The 20,126-nt window shown below is 48.0% G+C and overlaps 1 protein-coding gene across 6 annotated transcripts in view; it reads right to left on the bottom strand.

Moving 5' to 3' along the window:
- pde4d (phosphodiesterase 4D, cAMP-specific) overlaps positions 1 to 20,126 on the bottom strand; it is a 132,134-nt gene that overhangs the window by 19,356 nt on the left and 92,652 nt on the right. For 4 of the 6 annotated variants that reach the window (XM_040194909.2, XM_040194908.2, XM_040194910.2 and 1 more), the window contains one exon: positions 383 to 574. In XM_040194909.2, the coding sequence (XP_040050843.1) occupies positions 383 to 574 (192 nt within the window). Of the gene's footprint in view, positions 1 to 382; positions 575 to 7,596; positions 7,894 to 11,830; positions 11,974 to 20,126 lie in introns of those variants that run through there. The other 2 variants (XM_078087377.1, XM_040194912.2) reach the window with 2 other exon arrangements.

The following is a 20,126-nucleotide window of genomic DNA, read 5'->3' as shown; positions in this document are numbered from 1 at the left end:
ATTGTGAGGAAAATGAGAAACACAAATGTCCCCCGTTATTCTTATGTGAAATAGAGATATATTTGGCAATTTGTCACATAAACTGGTGCTGGTGGACACGTTGTGACTGACCCCCTTGTTTGTGCTACTGGATATGTCTAAGAATAGACGCGACGCCACACAATCAGCTGTTGGTCATGCACACTTCCAGCCGGGGTCAAAGCTAGCCATGTGGCAGCTCCAGGACCTCGTCTAATAAACACCAGCAGCAGCTTTTTGTGACAGATTCAGCGAGGCAGGAAACCCAAAAAAAAGCAGAATTAACCACATTCAGCACAATTGGGAGTATTTGGGTACATATTTCTGAAGGTTCAGGTGGAAGCAAGAAACGCCGCGCACTCACATGTCACTGGCGATGGAGGAGTTTCGGGACATAGACTTGGGCGAGAGGTCGTAGTCGCTGTCGGAGCGGTACAGAAACGACTCTCTGCGCTGGCTGTGCACAAAGTTGGCCTGCAGGATGAGGCCGGAGCCCGGGCTGGCCATGGGGTCCAGGGGGCTGCGACCCGATGACGTGCCATTGTCCACATCGAAGCTGCCAAAGAAGGGAAACAAAGGTCACAGTCTGAAAAACGCACAGCTGGATACTAATGGGTATTGTATTGCAAAAGATGTCTTGGAGAATTCCAACATTGTTTTGAGGGCATTTGAAAGGCAAAAGGCCATTTGTTGTCGTGGAGATTCACAGAAGAGGACATAATAATAATAATATGTAAGGAGACGAGAAGAAGAATGCAGTGCGATATTATTAGAATCTGACCGGCTCCTCAAACGATGACACTCCTCCTGTATTTGGACATAAAAATTCTTATAAAAGTGCACGTCGTGCAAGAACGAATAAACTTCTAATAAAGTCCTGTTGGGAACAGACTGTACATGTGGCTTCATGACGTGCCTCAAGTATCCATGTATGAATAAATCACAGGCTTTAAGCAAACATTAATTACACCTTAAGAGTTCTTCATGACTTCACAGCTAATTCACATAAACCCACACAAATATTTTTTTTCCTCGGCACCAGCGTCGGCCCTGACATGCACTTCACATGTGGCTGCTCACCGGCTCCATGGTCACAAGCTGCGACGTTCAAAACACAATGTGCCCACGCTGTACGTGACGTACCCGCAGTGTCGGCGTGAGGGCCCCGCACTGCCGGATGACGTGAATCGGCTCACACGCTTAACCGCTTCAAATTATAATCAGTCATTCACTCATTATCTGGCTGATTATTGTATGGCTGTGATTAGCGGCTAAATAACGAGCCCTGTCCCCCCCCCACAGTTAGAACTAATGCAGTGACACCCAGAGCCGTCCCCGTGCAACCACGGGCGCCGTGCTGCGATTGAACTGAGCACAGGGCCGCGGGGAACAAATCATGCTCTAACAAAGCCACTGACAGTCAGTCTTTCGAAACCAGTGACACCATTTCGCACTGGGACGTCACGCCTTAAGTCTGCGAGGGGATTGTTCTCCACAGGCGGTGACTAACCCCTGTGTCACCAGGGATATCAGCTTCATCCCCAAGGCTGTCCAGCAATCCCGTAATCCAATCGGGTGGTGATGCTGAGGTCAGAGGGGATTCCCCTGCGTGCGACACGGAGTACGCACGGGGATCCTACTTTGTCGTCTTAGCCATCCGCTGTGGGAATACATTTAATGCAATAGCTGGATGGATATTTGGTTCATCTCCGGATGGTAGTAAACGCATCACAGCAGCAATAAAAGAAACCCAGACTCAGACAAATCCTAGGCTCATGTTCGTGGTGTGTTCATGCACGAATGTGTGTGAAGGAGAGCAGAGGACGTGCTGAGGACGGGGGTTGTGCTCATGGTTTGAAGCCGTTTTGGTGGGAAAAAGTCGTCCCGCTTCTCACATCGGAAATGGGACAGCAGGTCTCTAAACCGACGCACCGGACACGCCGAGCATATTTCCCTCAACAGCTAAAAGGCTAAACGCTGTGCTGTCTGTGTGACGTCTCCCAGCAGCAGCAGCAGCGTGAGTGGGAGCTGTGGTTGTGGAACGGGATAGTTTGGCTGTCTGCCTGGCGGCCGAGACGAAGGACAATAAGATTGTCCCTTTCCCCGTCTCTAACTGACTGCCAGACGAAACACACACAAAGAAACAACACACCAGCACAAACAGTGGTGGTACACGAGTGCCAATGAGCCCACCGCCACTCTCCCTCAGTCGGTCTCATCTTGGACAAAATGCCTCAGTCCTTTGGCTCAGTTTTTCTATATATATATATAGCTGCATGCCATTCTCAACCGGGATCATCTCTATACTTACACCATCAATCCACACCCTCTTGTAACACCCGGGTACCCATCTGTTTTCTTTACTGCAGGTGTGAAACACGCACAAGTGACGTATACGCTGTTGTTCCGGGCACAGGTCGGCCCCGTCTGCAGCTGTTCTGCTCAATAAGTGTGCGTGAGTATGTGTGTATCATGTTTGCGTACCAGATAGACCCGTATCGCAGATAGAAAATTCCCAAATGTAACAGCCGGCATACGTTTAACCGCTGATTCATCATCACACTGACGTCGCGGCCGACAGAGATTCTCAGACCAGCTCCTCATACGTAGCAGTGTGACTCTGCAGACACGCCTTCTTCGGGAAGGACCTTTGCTATTAGTTCACCAAAGGTGTTGCACCAGCGTGTTGCACATCACAGCGGGAATGACGGCGCTGACACAAAGCAGCGTGCTTTGAAAAATGTCAACACCCATATGACTGTGTTGTGAGAATCAACAAAAAGCACGACTACAGCTCAGAGGGGGGATTACTGTGGAGATGGGAGGTAAATCCAGGATTATCAGGCCGAGACAAAGCGACACCACGGTTTACCCTAAAAGGGGGCGATCCAGAACTCGGATATAATTGGCAGAGGAAGGAAATACTTTATGGGAAAAACTCTGGATGGATGACGGAGAGAAAGAGACATTTCGTCTGCTGTTTGTCATCGCTGCTGTTTGGGACCTTCTCGTTCATCGTCAAAGGTCACACCACCTATGTTTAACATCAAATATTCCCACATGGTCAGTTAAGTGAACTTGTAGTGATGAAATAAAGAGCAACACAAAGAACAAAAAAATACATTCTTTCCTGTGGACAGCAATAAACTGCACAGTGAATTTATCAATGATGATGCTTTGCCTATTTTGCACTGATATGAAATATTATACAAGATATCCTTCCTGCACATCACTTATTTTTTAGACCCCTCGCCAAAATAGCTGACACTTTTTTAATTAGCGCAACACAATATTTGTTTTAACGAATGCCTATTATTTTTCACCTGCAATCAGCACCGGACGACCTCACAATTTCAATCACAGCCACGAGGGTATAAGAATATAAGGTGGCGTTTGGTTTAACAGATTTTAAAATACTCTGAGAGAAACTCGTGAGTTTGAACAATGAACTCAAGTGGAAAGTCCTTCAGCTGAAATTTGCAGCTACATGAACAGATGAGAAGCTGGAGGGACGGCATTTCCCACAAGAAGTTTCATGCTTTAGTTTAGGTTGCAAGGAAAAAACAATACAAAGAGGGATTGTTTGTTGCTAGAATCCTTTTCAGCTGCTCTGTAACTCTCCCGGGACCAGCGGAATGCCGTAAGTTTTTGGGACGCTGTGCGCGCCGATAGTGAGGAGACTGTTTTCATGTGAAACCGGACCGTCCGTTGGTGCCAGCCATGTCGTACTAGCTTGTTGTGAAAGGGACCTGAAGGGAGCTCCAAATGGGAAACTGCTGTGGTGATTTCCGGGGGTGGAGGGGTGGGATCCCCTGATCTTTCCCCTCAGGGAATGTGGAAAAAAAGCCAGTTCAATTTGTACACAAAAATCGCCCCCTTACAGACACGCTGACTTTGCGATTATATCATGCAGTGCAGTGATTTTAAGTTACAAATGGCCACAACCCCAAAAAACGCTGCGACAGTTTATGAAACGTAATCGAGCTTGGGATTAAAATCATATGCTTCCATCATAATTTCAATACCCATATAAATCAATAATGAACTAATGAATTAATTTGCATTCCTGATTTATGAGCAGTACAACTTGACACACGTCGCGTTGAGTTTCATCTCCATCTAATCATCAGCTTCCATGTGCGCCACACCGATGGGATACCCATAAACCTGCAATCTCGCCCTAAAGACCCCAATGTGGGTCACTTCAGTTGTGGCTTGAACAGAAAAGACGCTGCTGGGTCACATCGATGCCTAAGGACACCACACAGCTCTTTAGAATCAGACACACACACACACAAAAGACTGACAGACAGACAGACACACACACTCACAAAATGGCAAAGATCGATGACTAATTCATTTTCAGGCCTGGCTCACTGCAATTATAAACACCACAGGAATGACGAGAGGAGACACGCTGTGAGGAGACGTACTGGAGAAGGAGATCGGGACATAAGTGTCTTTGCTCAGCTGAAGAGATGCTTAGTGAGGATAAATAAAGAGTTACTATACCAACATGATACTTCCGTCTCTTCCCAAAAGTGCAAACAAGTTTAGAATAACCCCGCCCCCAAAAAGGCTGTCTTTCCCTAAAGCTAGGACATAAATATGGGAAAGTGACATAAAATTGGGTAATAAAGTGCAATTAGAAAAGTGTTTGAAATGTGTGAATGGATATTGATCCGACTGGAGCTGTGCGTTGAAGCACCAAATAAGAATGAGAATACGCCACTTGATTTGTCGTGAGGAGGGAGGGGGGCCGTGCAGTGGTGAAGGGAACGGGCGAGACACGTCAGAGCCGTTTGTGTGTGTGTGTGTGTCTGAATTCATGAGGATTGAGAGGAGTTGGTTTCATCACATGCATGCAAAGTGCCGGTATGTGATCCACAACAAATTTGTGGCAACTGTGACCATGTTCTAACTGCAAAGCAGCGACTCATTACAGAGGCACAGAATACAGACACCAAAAAGAGTTGGCAAAGACGACGCACACGACTTCGACATACTGCACCTAATGGAAAAAGCTGTTGTTTTGGCTTTGAATGCTTTGTTGGATTATTGGTTTTGTTCACTTATTGTCTATTAAGTTAAGATAACATAGAAGTTTGAGATATTTCACTAAGCGAAGACAAAGGGTCTGGGACAAAAGCCTGTATACGTTCCTATGTATTAAAAAAAAATAATTTGGTACCAAGGTTGACACTTCTGCATCTTGGATATCTGACAACGTGACCATCGTCTTTATTCCCCACCTCAGCCTGCACATGCCATCGCCTCTCTAATGTCCCAGCACAGCCAATTGACTCCCATCGCTTGCTCTATTTGACGCCTCAGTGAAAACACGCTTCCGCGAGGCAGCGTGTTAGTCTTCATGAACATCCACCAGTAGCAGAAAAGCAAGTAATTGTGAGGACGGCAGCAACCACAGGGCTGTCGGGCCGAGCAGATAAGTGCCTGGTCATTCACCGATAACCAAGACACGTTTGCTTTTGGTGTCACGTACTCATAGAAGCAGTCACATAATCAACAGGGGGCCACCATGCACGCCCACACACACACACACACACACACACACGCACGCACGCGCAAACCAGCAGAGTGAAATTCACACCAAAAAACTGGTCTTTTCAGATAAATCGCTATGGACTGAGCCACAAACTTGCATGTCACAATGTTCTGCGGGTCAAAGCCTGGTTTTTCTTGCCCAGTCAAAGGGGACGAGTGAAAGAGAATCCTTGACTTTCAGTCGTGACACGTCTTAGTGCTCGCTGTCACTGCGCCATTCAGGAAAGTCAGTCAATCATGAGAGACTTACAAAAGAGGTAACTATGGCGATGCAGTGCAATGTCAGGTCACGTGGCTCCGAGCACAGTGAACCAGTTCTGCTTCTGGACATACGCTTAACTGGGGACCTATTTTCAGCCCCATTCATTGTTAACCCAGGTCTAATTCACTAAAGGTCAACTGGGAAAAATATGTTAGATTACGTACGTGTTGCCAGGCTTCATGAGAGGCCAGATAACGCGTAACCTTCACCATTAGGGGCCCGCGTGATATGCCCGCGTGCTGACAAAAGCCAGATGCAAACACTTGAGTTCAAGCCCACAACGTTCTTACTTCTCCCTGCGTTATCTCGGCTCACCACAACACCATTCGGGCTTTCAAAGTGGGACAGAGGTGGCGAAAGAACTGCAGCTGGGAGGACTTTATACACACATCTGCTCATGCACACAGCGGGGGGGATCAGGGTCCGGGTTTAGCCAAGACAGGGGCCACGTCACACACCCGGCCCACGTCACCGCCCTAAATGCAAGGGGCACACGGGCACCCCGCGCGAGCCACCACAAACGCGGCTTCTCTCGTGTGTATGATCCGCCCGGCTCGATGCGACTTCGCCGACTTGGGGAGATGACACTCACCTCCTCCTGCGTTACACATGCACGCACTGCACCAACGCGCTCAGCGCAACACAAAACAGCTCTGGCTTTTTTTTTAAATAACACCGGTGGCCACAAAGCGTGTACGCCGAGCGATGAACCTTTTGGGAAACACAAAAGCCGTGAGGGGAATTCGTGAAAGAAGCAGCGATGCAACGGTAGATATCAGAAAAGAGAGGAGGGCAGGACAGATGGAGGAGGCGGTGCGCTTTCTGCAGCTGAGCACCGGTTATTCAAGAAGATGGCTCACGCAAGCACTGCCAGAATCGCAGCTCTCAGGACGCGCTGGACTCCGCATGCTCTGCTCGAACGTTAATATCAGGTTCACTCGTGGCTTCGCCACCTCTCACGCCATCCAGCCGCATCACGTCCGTGACTTCCGCCGCCCAGAGTGCTTCCCCCCCTCAAAGGCCCAATTAATACATCTTCATTTCACACAAGCGTGGTTTCATGCTGGGGAGTCCGTGAAGTGAAAGTGGGAGAACGGAGGTCCAGCGGGGTTCGCACACACACACTGAACAACGCGTGGTTCCCGGGTTCGCTCTCTGCATTGGAGTACCGCGAAGGGGAGAACTGTGGATTTTCCAACTTCCAATGTTCCAACTACGGGGCAATTTCTTAGTTTGGAATGAGTGCTGACAGGCAAGGACAAGTTGAGACCGGAGGGGGGAGACGAGAGGGGCAGGGCGGGTTGTGCCCCCCGGCGTCACGCTCCTGCATCCTGCATTTATCCGGGGCCATGTGCAGACAGGAGAGCGCTTTGAGCCACACCACCCATTCCTCGATGAAGCCCTCCTTTGCCGTTCTCCAGCCACCGAGCTCCAGCGGAAAAGGCGCGCTGACGCCGATATTGAGTCTGTCTTGTAAAGCGTGCCGGAGGCGAGGACACAACGAGTCTAATCTGACCACGGGACACGCCAGGGATCGGAGAAAACAGACACCGAAGCCCTGGAGCTGACACATGTGCAGGGTACGCGAGGCGTCTGCAAAGAGGGACTTTGGACGATGCCGGTGAGGCCGAGAAAAGGTCCTTGTGAGGGCAGTAAACCGGCGGATGGAGAACAATGGAACAAAACACACAAACAACAGCAGGATTAACATGGAAATGCTGCCAGGAGGACAAAGTTCTCCGTCTATTTACCATATTCCCTCCGTGTTCTTCAACGAGCTGGTGGAGCGTGAGCGCGGTTTAAGGATGATGCTCATGGTCGGGCTTTTCCTTCCACGCTACATCTGCAAACACACTCATAAAGCCCCAGGCGCCCGACCGCCGCCCCCACGCCCCTTAAAAAAAGGGCCACCTGGAGCCCTCGGCTGTGGTGTGACCACCTTCCTTCCCTCGGCGTGGGTTCGCTGGTGTGGGTGGCTTCTCCAGGCTGCCCGAGACAAGTCCGAGAGGGTTCCACTCCGCTGCTGCCGCTCCTCCTCCGGCTCCGGCTCCGTATGACGAAAGGGGTTTCCTTTACCCTGCCTTCGCTCGCTCGCTCACTCACTCTCTCCCTTTCTCTCTCTCTCACTCACTTATCTTCACCAGTTCAGCTTGCCATCTCCCTCCTGGCTAATAAACCAGCCATGCGCACACACTGTTCCACTTTTTCACTCTGCTCCTCTCTTTCAAGTCCCCCCACCTTTTTTTTTCTTCTGTCCTGACTCTTGGAAATAAGATCTCCGCTTTCCTCTCGCAGCGTTTTGTTCCCCTCCCTCCGCGAATCGGTCTCCCTGGCTCTCTCTCTCCCTGTCGTTCTTTTGCTTTTACAACGGTGTCCCGGTGTCACATGCCTCTCCTCGCTGCCCCTCGGGTTCCTTGAGCTGCAGCCTGAACGTGTTCGGAGTGGGAGGGGATGTTCTGGCAGTACTAAGTCTTTAAAAGGCGGGACTTATTTCCCTGTCAGCGGCTGTCATTCACACAGGTGCCCCACTAACACAAAAGCAAAACGTAATGTAATTGATCTGCAGGGAGTGTACTAAGATTCCTTCAATCCTAAAAGGAAAATACAAATTTTTTTACTGAGAAGCTCACGTTTTTTGTTTTTTTCTCATGGTGGCCCCATTCAGCAGAATTACAGGAGATTTAGTGAAACGATGAATAAATGGATGAATTAACTTGCCAAATAACTGAACCGCATGGTTAATAAACAACCAGTACGTTTCTCTCAACTCGAGTAGATCATTTTTTTGTCTTTTTTTGACCCTAATTTCTGTAGATCATTTCCTTTTCTTCTCCCGACCAACAGAAGATGTGTCACAAAGGTCTTCTTTTACCCGCCTTAGTCCAGGCCTCACTGGCTGCAGGATACCTCCCGATCTACGCGGTAGACTTCAGCGTGCAGCCCAGAAGGCATCGCCTGCTGTCAGAGCTGTGGGCAAAGGAGCCAGTTTTATCAGTCCACCGGGCAGACAGGTGTGTGTGTGTGTGTGTGTGTGTGTGTGTGTGAGCTGTCTGCCACGAATCCCACCCGTGGATGAGTGCAGCCACGCGTCGTATGAAAGTGGACACAAACACAAGTAGTCTTTTAGTATTATTCCAGAGAAAATGCAGCAATAGATCAGGTGACCGGTTTAAAAAGACAAAAAAACCTGCTGCGTCCCCCAGTTATGGATCCGTGTGGTAAAAAAAAAAAAAAAGGAACACAACACCTGTCCCCAGAAACACATTATGCCAGCACTCCTCCTGAAAGCCGTCTGTGTATTTACATGTCATCAACCCTGGAACTGGTCGTGGGCGCGAGCAGAAAAGAGATGGACATCAGTCGGAGGATGATTCGCTTTTGTTCGAGAATAAACAACCAAAAAGAAAAAAAAGAAAAAGCAGCAGAAAAGTAAATGCATCATCTCCAGCTCTTGTGGGGGAAGAATAAATTGCTCATTGCACCGGTGGACGGATAATAGCGGGGCCATCCACCCCACGGCCGCTGATGCTTCACGGTACGTTACGTAGATGTGCTTTCATGCCGGGGGAGAACAGAGGAAAGAGCGACGCGGATGACGTGCGATGACTCCAAGCGACGCGAGGTTCAGGCGCACGAACAGGAAATCTACACGGTAACCAGTCAGAGGTTTGGACACACGTTGTCCTCTTTGAATGAGAAAGTGTGTACAAACTCTCGACTGGCACTTTGCTCGTCTTAAATGGCGCGCTGAATAATAACGGTGGTGTAACCATCTATCGATCTAAAAAGGTGACTTCCGTCCGAATGGTCACGTGACCGCCCGGTTTGAAACTCCATGCCAGAAAAGGGACTGAGGGCTGAATGACGAGAGACACCGGCGGACGTCTCTTGGCGGCGCCGTGCGGCCGCTCATGGCCGGGCTCGACGACGGTCATACTTTGTGTGTGTTTACATCCCAACACATGCGTGCGACCTTTGAAGCGAGGCACAGTGAATCGAGTGCTTTCAGTGCAGCGCGGCGGAACGGTGGCGTTTATAGCCGGAGCCAAAGTGGTGAAACTAATCCCATTACCGCGGTCTGCACATTCCACGCAGTCGAGGAAAGAACAAACAAAAGAGGACCGGTTTCCTTTAGAAAAGTCTTTCCTCCGCCTCGTAACACCAATCCCAATGAGAAAAGAAGACAGACGGCGCGAAGACACGCCTTACGCAAACACGCTTCATCCCATGTCACCATAGTGAGCTCAGTGTTGAAGAAACTGAACAAAAGCAAAAGCCTCGGCGTTTAACTGTAAAGACGGATCGCTTTAGCAGCTTAGTGTTTTCTCCCCTTTGCGGCCCCTCGAGAGGAACAATGCGGTGCACAAGGTTCACACGTAGACACACGATCACGCTTAATGAGGAATTACTTTTGAGGCGGCGCCACCGCCGTCCCCAGGAAGCAGAGGTGTAAGACACAAACACAAATTATGAATCATTCAAACATTGAAAAAAAGCTACACCTTGTGCATGCAGGGACTAGAGGGGGAGGAGACCGTTGAGGCCCCTGGTCGTGACCTGCAGACGAGACTCCATCCGATCGCCCAAAAACACGGGTATGAAAAATGATAATACATTCATGTCATAGAAGGTAACTGATATTACATCATTTCCAAGCTAAAATGTAAGTGATTTACTGACCAAAACCCTTATTGCACCGTAAAATAAGCACCACCGTGTATTATTGTTCCGTGCCTTACTGTAGTTATAGTTCATGCTATTCTGTTTAACTCAGAGCGCCATCGCCACCTAGTGGTACAACTTGATAACTTGTGACATAAATCAGTTGCATAGATTAAGGGACCACAGTAATTGACAGAATGATCAATTTAGCTTTTTCCTGTTTAAAAAGAGCTGTACCATGAAGCAGGTTGAGTATATGGTGCAGATAAACACACTCGGTATAAATAGCACTTAACTATGGAGCAGGCAGCGAGCACAGATGGCTGCTCCGCAGTATTGACAAGGCCTCATCCATATCTATATGTCCACAAACAGCGCCCGCCATTACCGCTGCTTCATATTCAAATACCGGAGGCACAAACACATCAGACTTCATGTTTATGAACGCGCGGGGTCAGATGGTAGCACATCTTAGCTTTGTCTGGTGGGCTCGCTGAGTACGTATTAGTCAAGGAAATGCAGGATGGAAATGCATCTAGCGAGGTCTGGACCTCTTCGTCTGTGAGCGCTTTAATGGACAGAGAGTGCTCCCATGATTGGCCCGCGCGCCGCTGTGGTTAGTGAGCGGACTTGTCCTCCTGATCCCCTCGATGCCGTGCATGACGGCTGGACAAAAAGAAAACGCTCATTATTCCTCCGCCCCGGCTCTTAATCAGGTTTTTGCAGAATAGCTGCTCCTCGTGGAGCGGCGAGGGACACGAACATGAGCACACGCATTTAAGGGCCAACGGTATAGATTCGGCAGGGTAAACAGCTTCGATTGAGCACCAGCAACACAAGCAGACGCCAAGCAACCGGCATTTACACAACGCCGCGGCCTGAACGCCGCTCCAGTTCGGTGTTGTCCAGGTGGAGCTGTTCATCAGCTAAAGCTCTGATAAGAAAGAGAAAACACACACACACGCGCGCACACTTTGTGTGGCTTCATGTGTTCGGACGACTTGCTCAAATGGAAACGGTTACACGTTACGTTGTCGCCCGTTTACACACAAAGAGCGATAAGGCACATTTTTAGCTGCAACAGGTTTCCCGCCGAGTACTCTCCAGCCTTTTATTCCCTAACCCATCAACTTTTTCCCCATGCTAGCGATTAAAACACGAGCAGGAGCCGGCATTAAGTAAGACCACTGAATGTCTGACAAATCAGAGCATGCCAATCCTGGACGCGAGAAAGAAAACACACTGAAAGGTCACATCGCCGGCATCGACCTGCTCTCCCTCCACCCCCGGGTGTACAGTTTCAGTCCCAGAAGGCGAACATACCCTTTCCTGCCACGAGGTTTGATGTCGATGGGCTTGTTTGTAGCGAAGGGTGAGCCGTTGGAGCAGGCGTGGCGGTAGCGGGCAATCCTCTCCAAGGACAGATAGTCGGAGTTCACAGGCAAACTCATTTTAAACAGGCGCTTAACCACTAACACACGCACACGCGCGCGCGCACACACACACACGTAAACCAACACAACACACACCTACATCAAGACCGACAGAAGAAAAAAAAAAAGGTGACAAGCCTGATGAAGCGAGGAAGGAGGAAGGGGCGTGTGAGTGTAGGAGAGAGGGCTCAGCACGGGTGTGACATGACCAGGGAAAAGAGATGGAGAGAGAGAGAGATGGAGGGTGGGTGAGAGAAAAAAGGAGAGAGAAAGAGAGGCAGGAGAGGGAGGAGCAAAGTGCAGGGGTAGAGCAAACTAATTTATCTGTTGTCTAAGATAAACAACAGCCGTCTGCAATCACGGCCACGGGAGTCAGATGTTTTCAGTGGTATTGTAGATGCAGTCCGCTGCAGGTAAAAAGATCCACGATGGATGAGAGGAGTAAGATCATTGGTGTGCAGTACAAATTATCTGTCTGTGAGGCCAGATTGTACCAACTCCATTAACACAATATCATGTGTTTCTGGAATTATTATATCTGGCGAGTCTCTTTCCTGCCTGACGAGTGCAAGAGTTGTTCCAGTCCCATGAATTTTCAAGATTTCATCTTGAGTCATTATTCTGATTTGGGGGGGATGCCCAAAGTTGTTGGTGCGGTGTGCGTTTTGTTGTGTTTAAAGCTACAATAAATAGCTACTGACAAAATTCATATTTGCATTGCAAAAGTTATATTTGCTCAAACTGTCCCTTAAACCTGATAGTTTAGTTGGTAGTACAGGAGAACAACCAGTCAGAGCCGAGGAGCGCCTGATGAAACTGTTAAGCTGGGCAACTCTGACCAAATATAAATCAAAATGATGTTACTGCATTGGCCATTTCCCCCATAAAATGTTCTTTAGTGTCGCGGTTTAGCTGTAAAATAAGTTTGCTCAGAATGCTGCTTGATTTTGGCTCATCTGTTTTTAAGATGCAGGCCTGGTTACAAACTTGAGAAAGTTTATACATCAAACTGCAAATTTGTAGAAAAGTGGACAGAGGGAGACAGAACACCAAGGATAAATATTTACGTATGGAAACCTTTTCAGCTTAAAATACTGATAAAATCAGAACAAACTAAGATTTTGACAAAAAGGTCAAATCTAACTAACCGAAGTGGACCAGCAACCAGGGGCTGTCTCATTCTCAGACATTGGCTCATTTGCACCACTAGAGGGAGGCAGAGCAGCGCAAGAAAGACGCTCGGGCCCAGCAGTGCAAATCGTCTAGAATGAGAAATAAACGTGGAATGAACGGCCTTTACTGCAATTTGAGACAACGGCGAGAACAAGTAGAGATGTATGCATTGTATATATTTTTGGAAATACAGCCGTGTCCGTGGCCTGGATGCCATAATATTAACCGCTGCGAGAGCAACAGTCGACTGAGGATGAATATTTATGACTTTTCAAACAAAGTCACCGCCCGTTGCTCTCGTGTAATATCATTTTCAGACCCTAACCTCCATCATCCAAGAAAGAAAAATCGAAACCAATCCAGCTGATAGATCGCTTCACTATCCTCAGCCGCCATCGGGGGGCGCTCAACAACGAGCATGTGAAAACGCGTGAGAGACGCGCGAGTCTCGGCGGAGTCGCGGCTCGCGCGCGGCTCTGACAGGAGCAGCCAGCGTGTGACAACCGCTCGTGGGCGGACAGGGAGGCTGTCAGAGAACATGGCTTCAACGCGCGCACCGAACTTACTGAACAGCAGTCCTGCGAGCACACGGACACACGCACACACACGCACACACACGCACGCGTCAGATGCAACGCACACGGTTCAAGGCCTCCACTTCTCTCGCGACCGGTGACGGGACCACGTGTCCGCCTTGGCCACACTCCGGCAGCGGCGATCGCGTGACGTTGCCACTGACGTCACCCGGTGACCCTGAGGCTCGGAGCCGCGAAGCCCCACGCGACCTCTGCGATCGGGAATAATGGAGCGCGTGCACGCTCGCAGCGGCACCTTTTCAAATTGTGATCGGGTGTTTGTGGTGCAGTTGCAGGTTCTTATTTTCAGTGACTTGTATTGCAAATAGTTCAATAACACACTCATTTTAACATGCTACTGTCTGACAGTTCACCATTGCTTCTTGTGCGTTTTCTGTTTATAAGTCATTGTGTTTGTTGTTATGCATCAATCTCCGAGCCAAATCCCTCTAATCTTTGACATACTTTGGATAGTGAGAAAAGGCTACACGATGACTGACTGCAGTGGACCACATCCTTGAACCTACAGCACTGAACACAAACATCACAATGGACAGTGAGGAACCAAGACATACAGTTGGCCTCTCGCTTGTAAAGCTTTGTCCGCGGACAAACAGAGTTTGGGGAGGGAAGGGATTTGCTTTCCAGCCCGTCTTTCAGGTTCAACAACCGGTTTGTCTCTCAAGGAAGCGGCTCGCTGTAAGCAAATGGAATTGTGTGAGACGGCAGCGGGCAGCGTGCTGCCGCAACCAACAGGGGCTTATGGACACGGCCGCAGCTTAGTGCCATGGCAACGGTTACTCAACTTCCTTTGCAGGGGAAAGATTGGATATTTGTTTTCAAGCATGTAAATTAAGCCACGGTAGCGTGACAACAACAGAGAGCCGCGTGGCACCGTGTTTGTGTAAATGAGACGGCTCTCGGCGAGCCAGCGGTTTGTTCTGTATGTCGAGGAGCGATTCCTCCGGCTCGGCCAGACACGCGCCTCCCGCCTGCCTTCACATTCCCCCTGCGACATTTCATGTTTATAATGTAGTTGCCATGGTGACCTGGCAGCACTTTATAGGGACAGGTAGGTCCTCGCAGCCAATCAGCCTTCAGTTGCCAAGGGCACAGCGGCGCATCGGGCAAAGAGAAATACGAGAATGACAGCAGGCGCCTCGAGGGGTCAAGTGCGGAAAAGACGGCGCGAAGCCATTCAATCAGCGCTGATTGTTTATATGAGGTCTAAAGATGCACATCTTAATGCGCCCTCAACCCAAACAGGCCCATCACGGGACGCCACCGTGGTTCATGCCAAGTAATTAACCATTCACAGCAGCCAGGCATGCCTGAGCTCTATTTATACATCCAGCTGACTCAAAGGCCGGGGAGAGGATTAAAGCTGGCTAAACTATTGTTTGTCTCACAGACTCACCAGAGCACAAAAGGAAAAGAGCCCCAAGCCACAAATGATTAAAAAGAAAAAGAAGTGGTGACCTCAGAGGAATAAGACCAACTTCTTGTGTTGCGAGTGTGTGTGTGTGTGTGTGCATCTGGTTGTGCACACTGACCACATGAACGTGTCGTGACGTGTTAAAGCTGAAGTGATGCTGGACAGTTTGAATGTGAGAATCATGCAGCGAGACCGGCACTAAGAAATCTGGCTGTGGGAAAAAGAAACACTTGTGTCAGTGCAGCTCTCTGAGTCACATGCAGAAACTTGACAAATCGACCAATGTGCAAACTAACCCACGTTTTTGTTCTTTCTTTGACTAATGTATTGACTGTTGCTACAAATGCTCGTCACAATTCTCCAACATATTTTGTCTAAACTGTGGGCTAAAGTGTTCATGCCACTTAAATATAAAGCCAAAAGAAGCAGCACATCATTGTAGAATAATTGGTTATTGTTTTAGTATTATTATTGCCATTTAACAAGCTCCAACCAGAAAATGTTTAAGGCAAAAACTCCAAATACTCCTGTTCATTCTCAATAAAAGTAGAAAAGGTTTTAACAAGCCAAATGAATAAATTAAACCAGTTAGAAAGAAAATACACCCACAATGACACGTAATCCTTCTTGGTTCAAACACATGCAAAACGTGACTGTAAAGGAAAGCAAAACAAACCCTCGCATGAAATGTGGGGTATCCCCTTTATGACTGTGTATACCTGCAGTAATTATACCGTGATGTGCTGCTGCTGCACATCTCACATGGACACACGCAGTTGTGGCCCGAGTGGAGCGCGAGCACATTGTGAAGCTAATAGGTTTAACGTGACGGCAGTCGCAGTGAGTAATCGAGTAATCTCTAATTAAAAACCTGGTGACATTACCACACTGGTGAGATTGTGCGAGAGATGAGGCCCCATGCCGACGGAGAAGTTTCTAGAGTGTGTGTCCAAGTCTTCATATTATATGTGTGTGTGTGGGTGAGGGGGGGGGGGGGGGGGGGGGTCAGGGATGCCCTGCCAGCGAGCGCCACGGGTTTCCTCTCCACACTCCAGGTAATCCAGGTTAAGATGTTCCTCAAAACATGCATGTCATAGGGGCTTATCTGTATTATAGTGTCATCAGGTGCAGTTTAATAAGTACGTCTCCCCTTTCACACAAACAAGGTTGAACTTGTTTAAAGCAAGATTGATATGAACCAGTGCGTTGACATCCGCGGGCTGGAACGGAACTGAGAACTACAGTTTAAATCATTCTATCTTTAAAACGTATAAATAACACACCTGGGACTCCTCCTTGTCTCACAAAAGCTTTGATGTGTTTTACGGCGTATGAGTAGTACAAAGTAGAAGCATGTCTTACATTTACCTTCTGTGTAGTTTGGAAATAGTGAAATATGCATATAAAAATAAAACCCTATGTTGCTCTAACGTCAAGCAGATAGGTTAGCATCAAATATGCAAATATATGTATGAAATATGCACATAAACACCTATGCTGCTATGACGTCAAGCAGATAGGTTAGCATCAAATATGCAAAAATATGTATGTAAATAGCAGTGAGGTGGAATTGTGCAGAGGGGCATTTCAGAGCATTTTCCTTGTCCAGCGCATCGAGGACTTCATTTAAGTGCAATAAATCGAACAGTGAATTGTGGCAAGCTCTGAATAAACAGTCAACAGCATGAATTCTTCTTGCAGGTGTCCAAGTTACCGACTGGTGGTGGTCTGCTGATGCAGAGGGACCCTTGTGTGGATTTCGTCGGCACGTTAATGGAAGACGCTGTTGACTTTTACCTTACTTTGGTGCTCTGCAGATCGTCCTGCCAAGTCCCCAAATCTCAATCCAATAAAAGCCCATTTGGGAGGCCATGAAACAGGCCCCTCGGACCATTTATGTGCTGCTGGGCAGAACTAAATCCACATGCAGCAGACAGGCAAAAAGGGGGGGAGGGTGGGCACTGGCTGCGTGAAGCCGCTGGCGGACAGTGGAAATGAAGTGTAGATAGTTGTAGTTTGTTCCTGTCCTGCTGTGTTATTCTGCACCCTGCGACGTGAGAGTCTGTCGGATGGATGAGTGTAACAGTTTTTGCAAGTGGGAGTGTGTTTCCTCTAAAGGAAGTGCTGTACGATTCATAACACACCAATGCTGATAGAAAAGAAATACAGAGCAAGGTGACAACAACTTGACAAGTCCCTCCCCTGCCTGAACACGCACACGTTACCTAGCAAGCATTAGCTGGAATTATATTATATAAGTCTGTAATATTTCTATATCCAGTCAGGCTTGTGTGTGCGTATGTGTGAGGGGACTCCCAGTCCCAGCATAAACCTCTGTAAGCTGTTTGTATGCTTCCCTCATATACGTCACCATGGCAATCCTAATCCTCATCACCATCATCATCACCATCATCATCACGAGCAATCCCCTCCTGAGATGAAAATGCTTTCCTGCTAATCAGAGCCACTTCTCCTGACAACTGCGGGGGCCGGCGTCCGCGACGCGGACCACGAGGGACCGAAAGAACAACAGCAGAACCTGAGAACCAGTCCCACTTCCCTGGCTAATTCAAAAACGCCTTCGGGAGTCACAATCGAAAAAAAGAAAGAAAAGGGGGTCATTCGTTATGCTGTGGCCCACAAAGAGGCAGCCGAGAAATCAAAGCCAGATGCTTCCACCCCACTCCCCCCCCCCCCCGCTACCTCCAAACACACACAGTCATGAGAGCGAGTGACGCAAAGAAATCCTTGAATCTTAGTGCATCTTGTGGAAAATCCCAGGCTCGGTCCCCCACACTGTTTTCCTTGAAACTCTATCCTTCATATCTTTCGGTTTCATTAGAGCGGCTTGTTTTTTAGCGGCGGTCGGAGTGTACAGCGGGCCCTCCCTCAGAGAGCGGCTTTGTTCCTGCAGGAAAGGGGCCGGGGCGTGATAACATCTGTTGGCTCGCCGCAGGTTTTGTTGGGTCAAATCGTGACGTGCGCGCTTTAAACGGCGCGACTCCAAAAGCCACAGACTGAGTAATGAGCGACGGCAGAGCCGGTCGCGAGGTTCCCTCTTTGCTCTGCTTACTGTCGCCAAGCCGGAGACCCCATCTGAACGTCAGGAAAATGAGCAAGAACATGGGGTAGTTTTCAACGTCCGGTGAGGGTGCAAACGACATGTATGCTCCTCATGGATTCATCTGTCAATTATTTTGATTAATGTTGTATTAAATAGGGGAAAATGTCGATCGTTGAAGGAATTGAGTACAAGGCGACATGTTCAGATTGCTCATACAAGCAGCTTTCCCTCCGCCTCCAATACGTCCGGCCGCCACGCCGCGCTCTCATTGATCTGCCCATCTTCTTGCCTCCGTCCCGGAGATGAACACATGATTGAATGGCCTCTCTTACGGCGGCCATGTGCACTGGGAAGACAATCAGAATGAAATGGAGATTTGAAATGAATGCGATGTCAGAGCTGCGTCCGCCTTCAGGTTGTTGTTTTTTAGGATTGTTGCGCTTGTATGCGTTTTCTGTGTACTCCAGTTATGTAACTGGGATATAGCTGCTGCTGGTGAAGCCAGTGGATGACTGTATATTGCACATTGTTCTTCTATTATTGCTCTCTATTCATTCATTTACAGTCACAAAAAAATGAAATACGTCTAATGTTATATAGCTGACAGTGGAAGGCACCAATTCGATTGCACTAAATGAACACAACAATTGATTGCCAAGTATTATTATTATCTATATTATTGTAAAAATGTTGAAAACAACCAATCACCAACTCAATAGACACCAAGATTGAGTCATTTCATTTGTCTGGATAAGGAAAGAAAAAAGAAAATCTAAAAAATCATTTGAATGATGACTAATAATAATATGACTAAATTCTTTTAGCCACAAAGATATTGTTCATTCTGTGCTGCATCACGGTGCATTTTTGTATGTGCCCGTATGTGTGTGCGTGCTGGAAAATGCATGAAGTGTTCCTGCGTAACAAATAGCAAAAGAGTGGAAGAAAAGGGGATGAACTGCAAATAAGTGGCAGAATAACCCAAGGAGAAATGCGAGAGCAGCCAACGTGTGACGGAGGTATCGGGTGGTGGAGAGCGCAGCACTGCCAGACAAACACAAACTAACGGCAAGACGTCATGCAAAGTAAGTGCGAAGTAGTAAACTGATCATTTAGCCATTCGAAAGAAGAAGGGGCTGATTGAAAAAATCCTCCCAGAAGACGGGACGTTGAAACAGTTCAGAGCCTCGACTGTGCAGATTAAAGAGAGAACCTGAGACGCATCAGTAAGAACACGTCGGCCGTGCTTCAAGTAACTCCGTAATCAACGACAGCTGCCTCATGGCAGAGCTGGAGTAAAGACACATTCCAGTTACCTCTCACCATCACAGCTCTTACTCACACATCACGGACTGTAACATTAACTGAAACGGTGTGTGTGTGGGGGTTGTGGGACTCAATGTTCGGCGTGAGAGTAGATTTCCAGAGGAGACAGCTGTGTCAGTGACCGCGTGGCTGAGAGCACGGCCTGCGTTTCAGCCAAAGGGCAAACCGATTTATCAAAATACTATCTTTTAGTTATTAATTAGAAAAGAATGATTTCATTGCTGTTTTTTTGGAAGCTGCCCTATTGAAAAGGATTTTGTGTAATGCCGCATGTATGCGGTTGAACTCCACAGACTGCTTGCAATCTATCAAAAGGTTGAGGAAGCTAAAATTAAACCTATTTCTGAGAAGAGTAGACGGAGACCAAAACAAACCCAAAAGAAAAGTGAATATTGAACTACAATTTATTGCCACGTGGCGTGGAACACACAACCCCAGATTAATGCTAACGTCCTCCGGATGTCTAACAAGGTAATTATCTGCCAACATGCTCGCAATATCAGCTCGTTTTGTGGTAATAACTCAATTATGTGTTTACTGCTTGATCAGTGGCCCCAGACTGGCTAAAACAAATGAATGGGATGCTGCTTAAATCAATACAACTCTTTGTATC

Source organism: Gasterosteus aculeatus, chromosome 13 (genome assembly GCF_964276395.1).
Source record: "Gasterosteus aculeatus chromosome 13, fGasAcu3.hap1.1, whole genome shotgun sequence".
Taxonomy (NCBI): domain Eukaryota; kingdom Metazoa; phylum Chordata; class Actinopteri; order Perciformes; family Gasterosteidae; genus Gasterosteus; species Gasterosteus aculeatus.
Note: the sequence above shows the minus strand (reverse complement) of the source record. Positions and strands in the feature narration are given on the sequence as shown.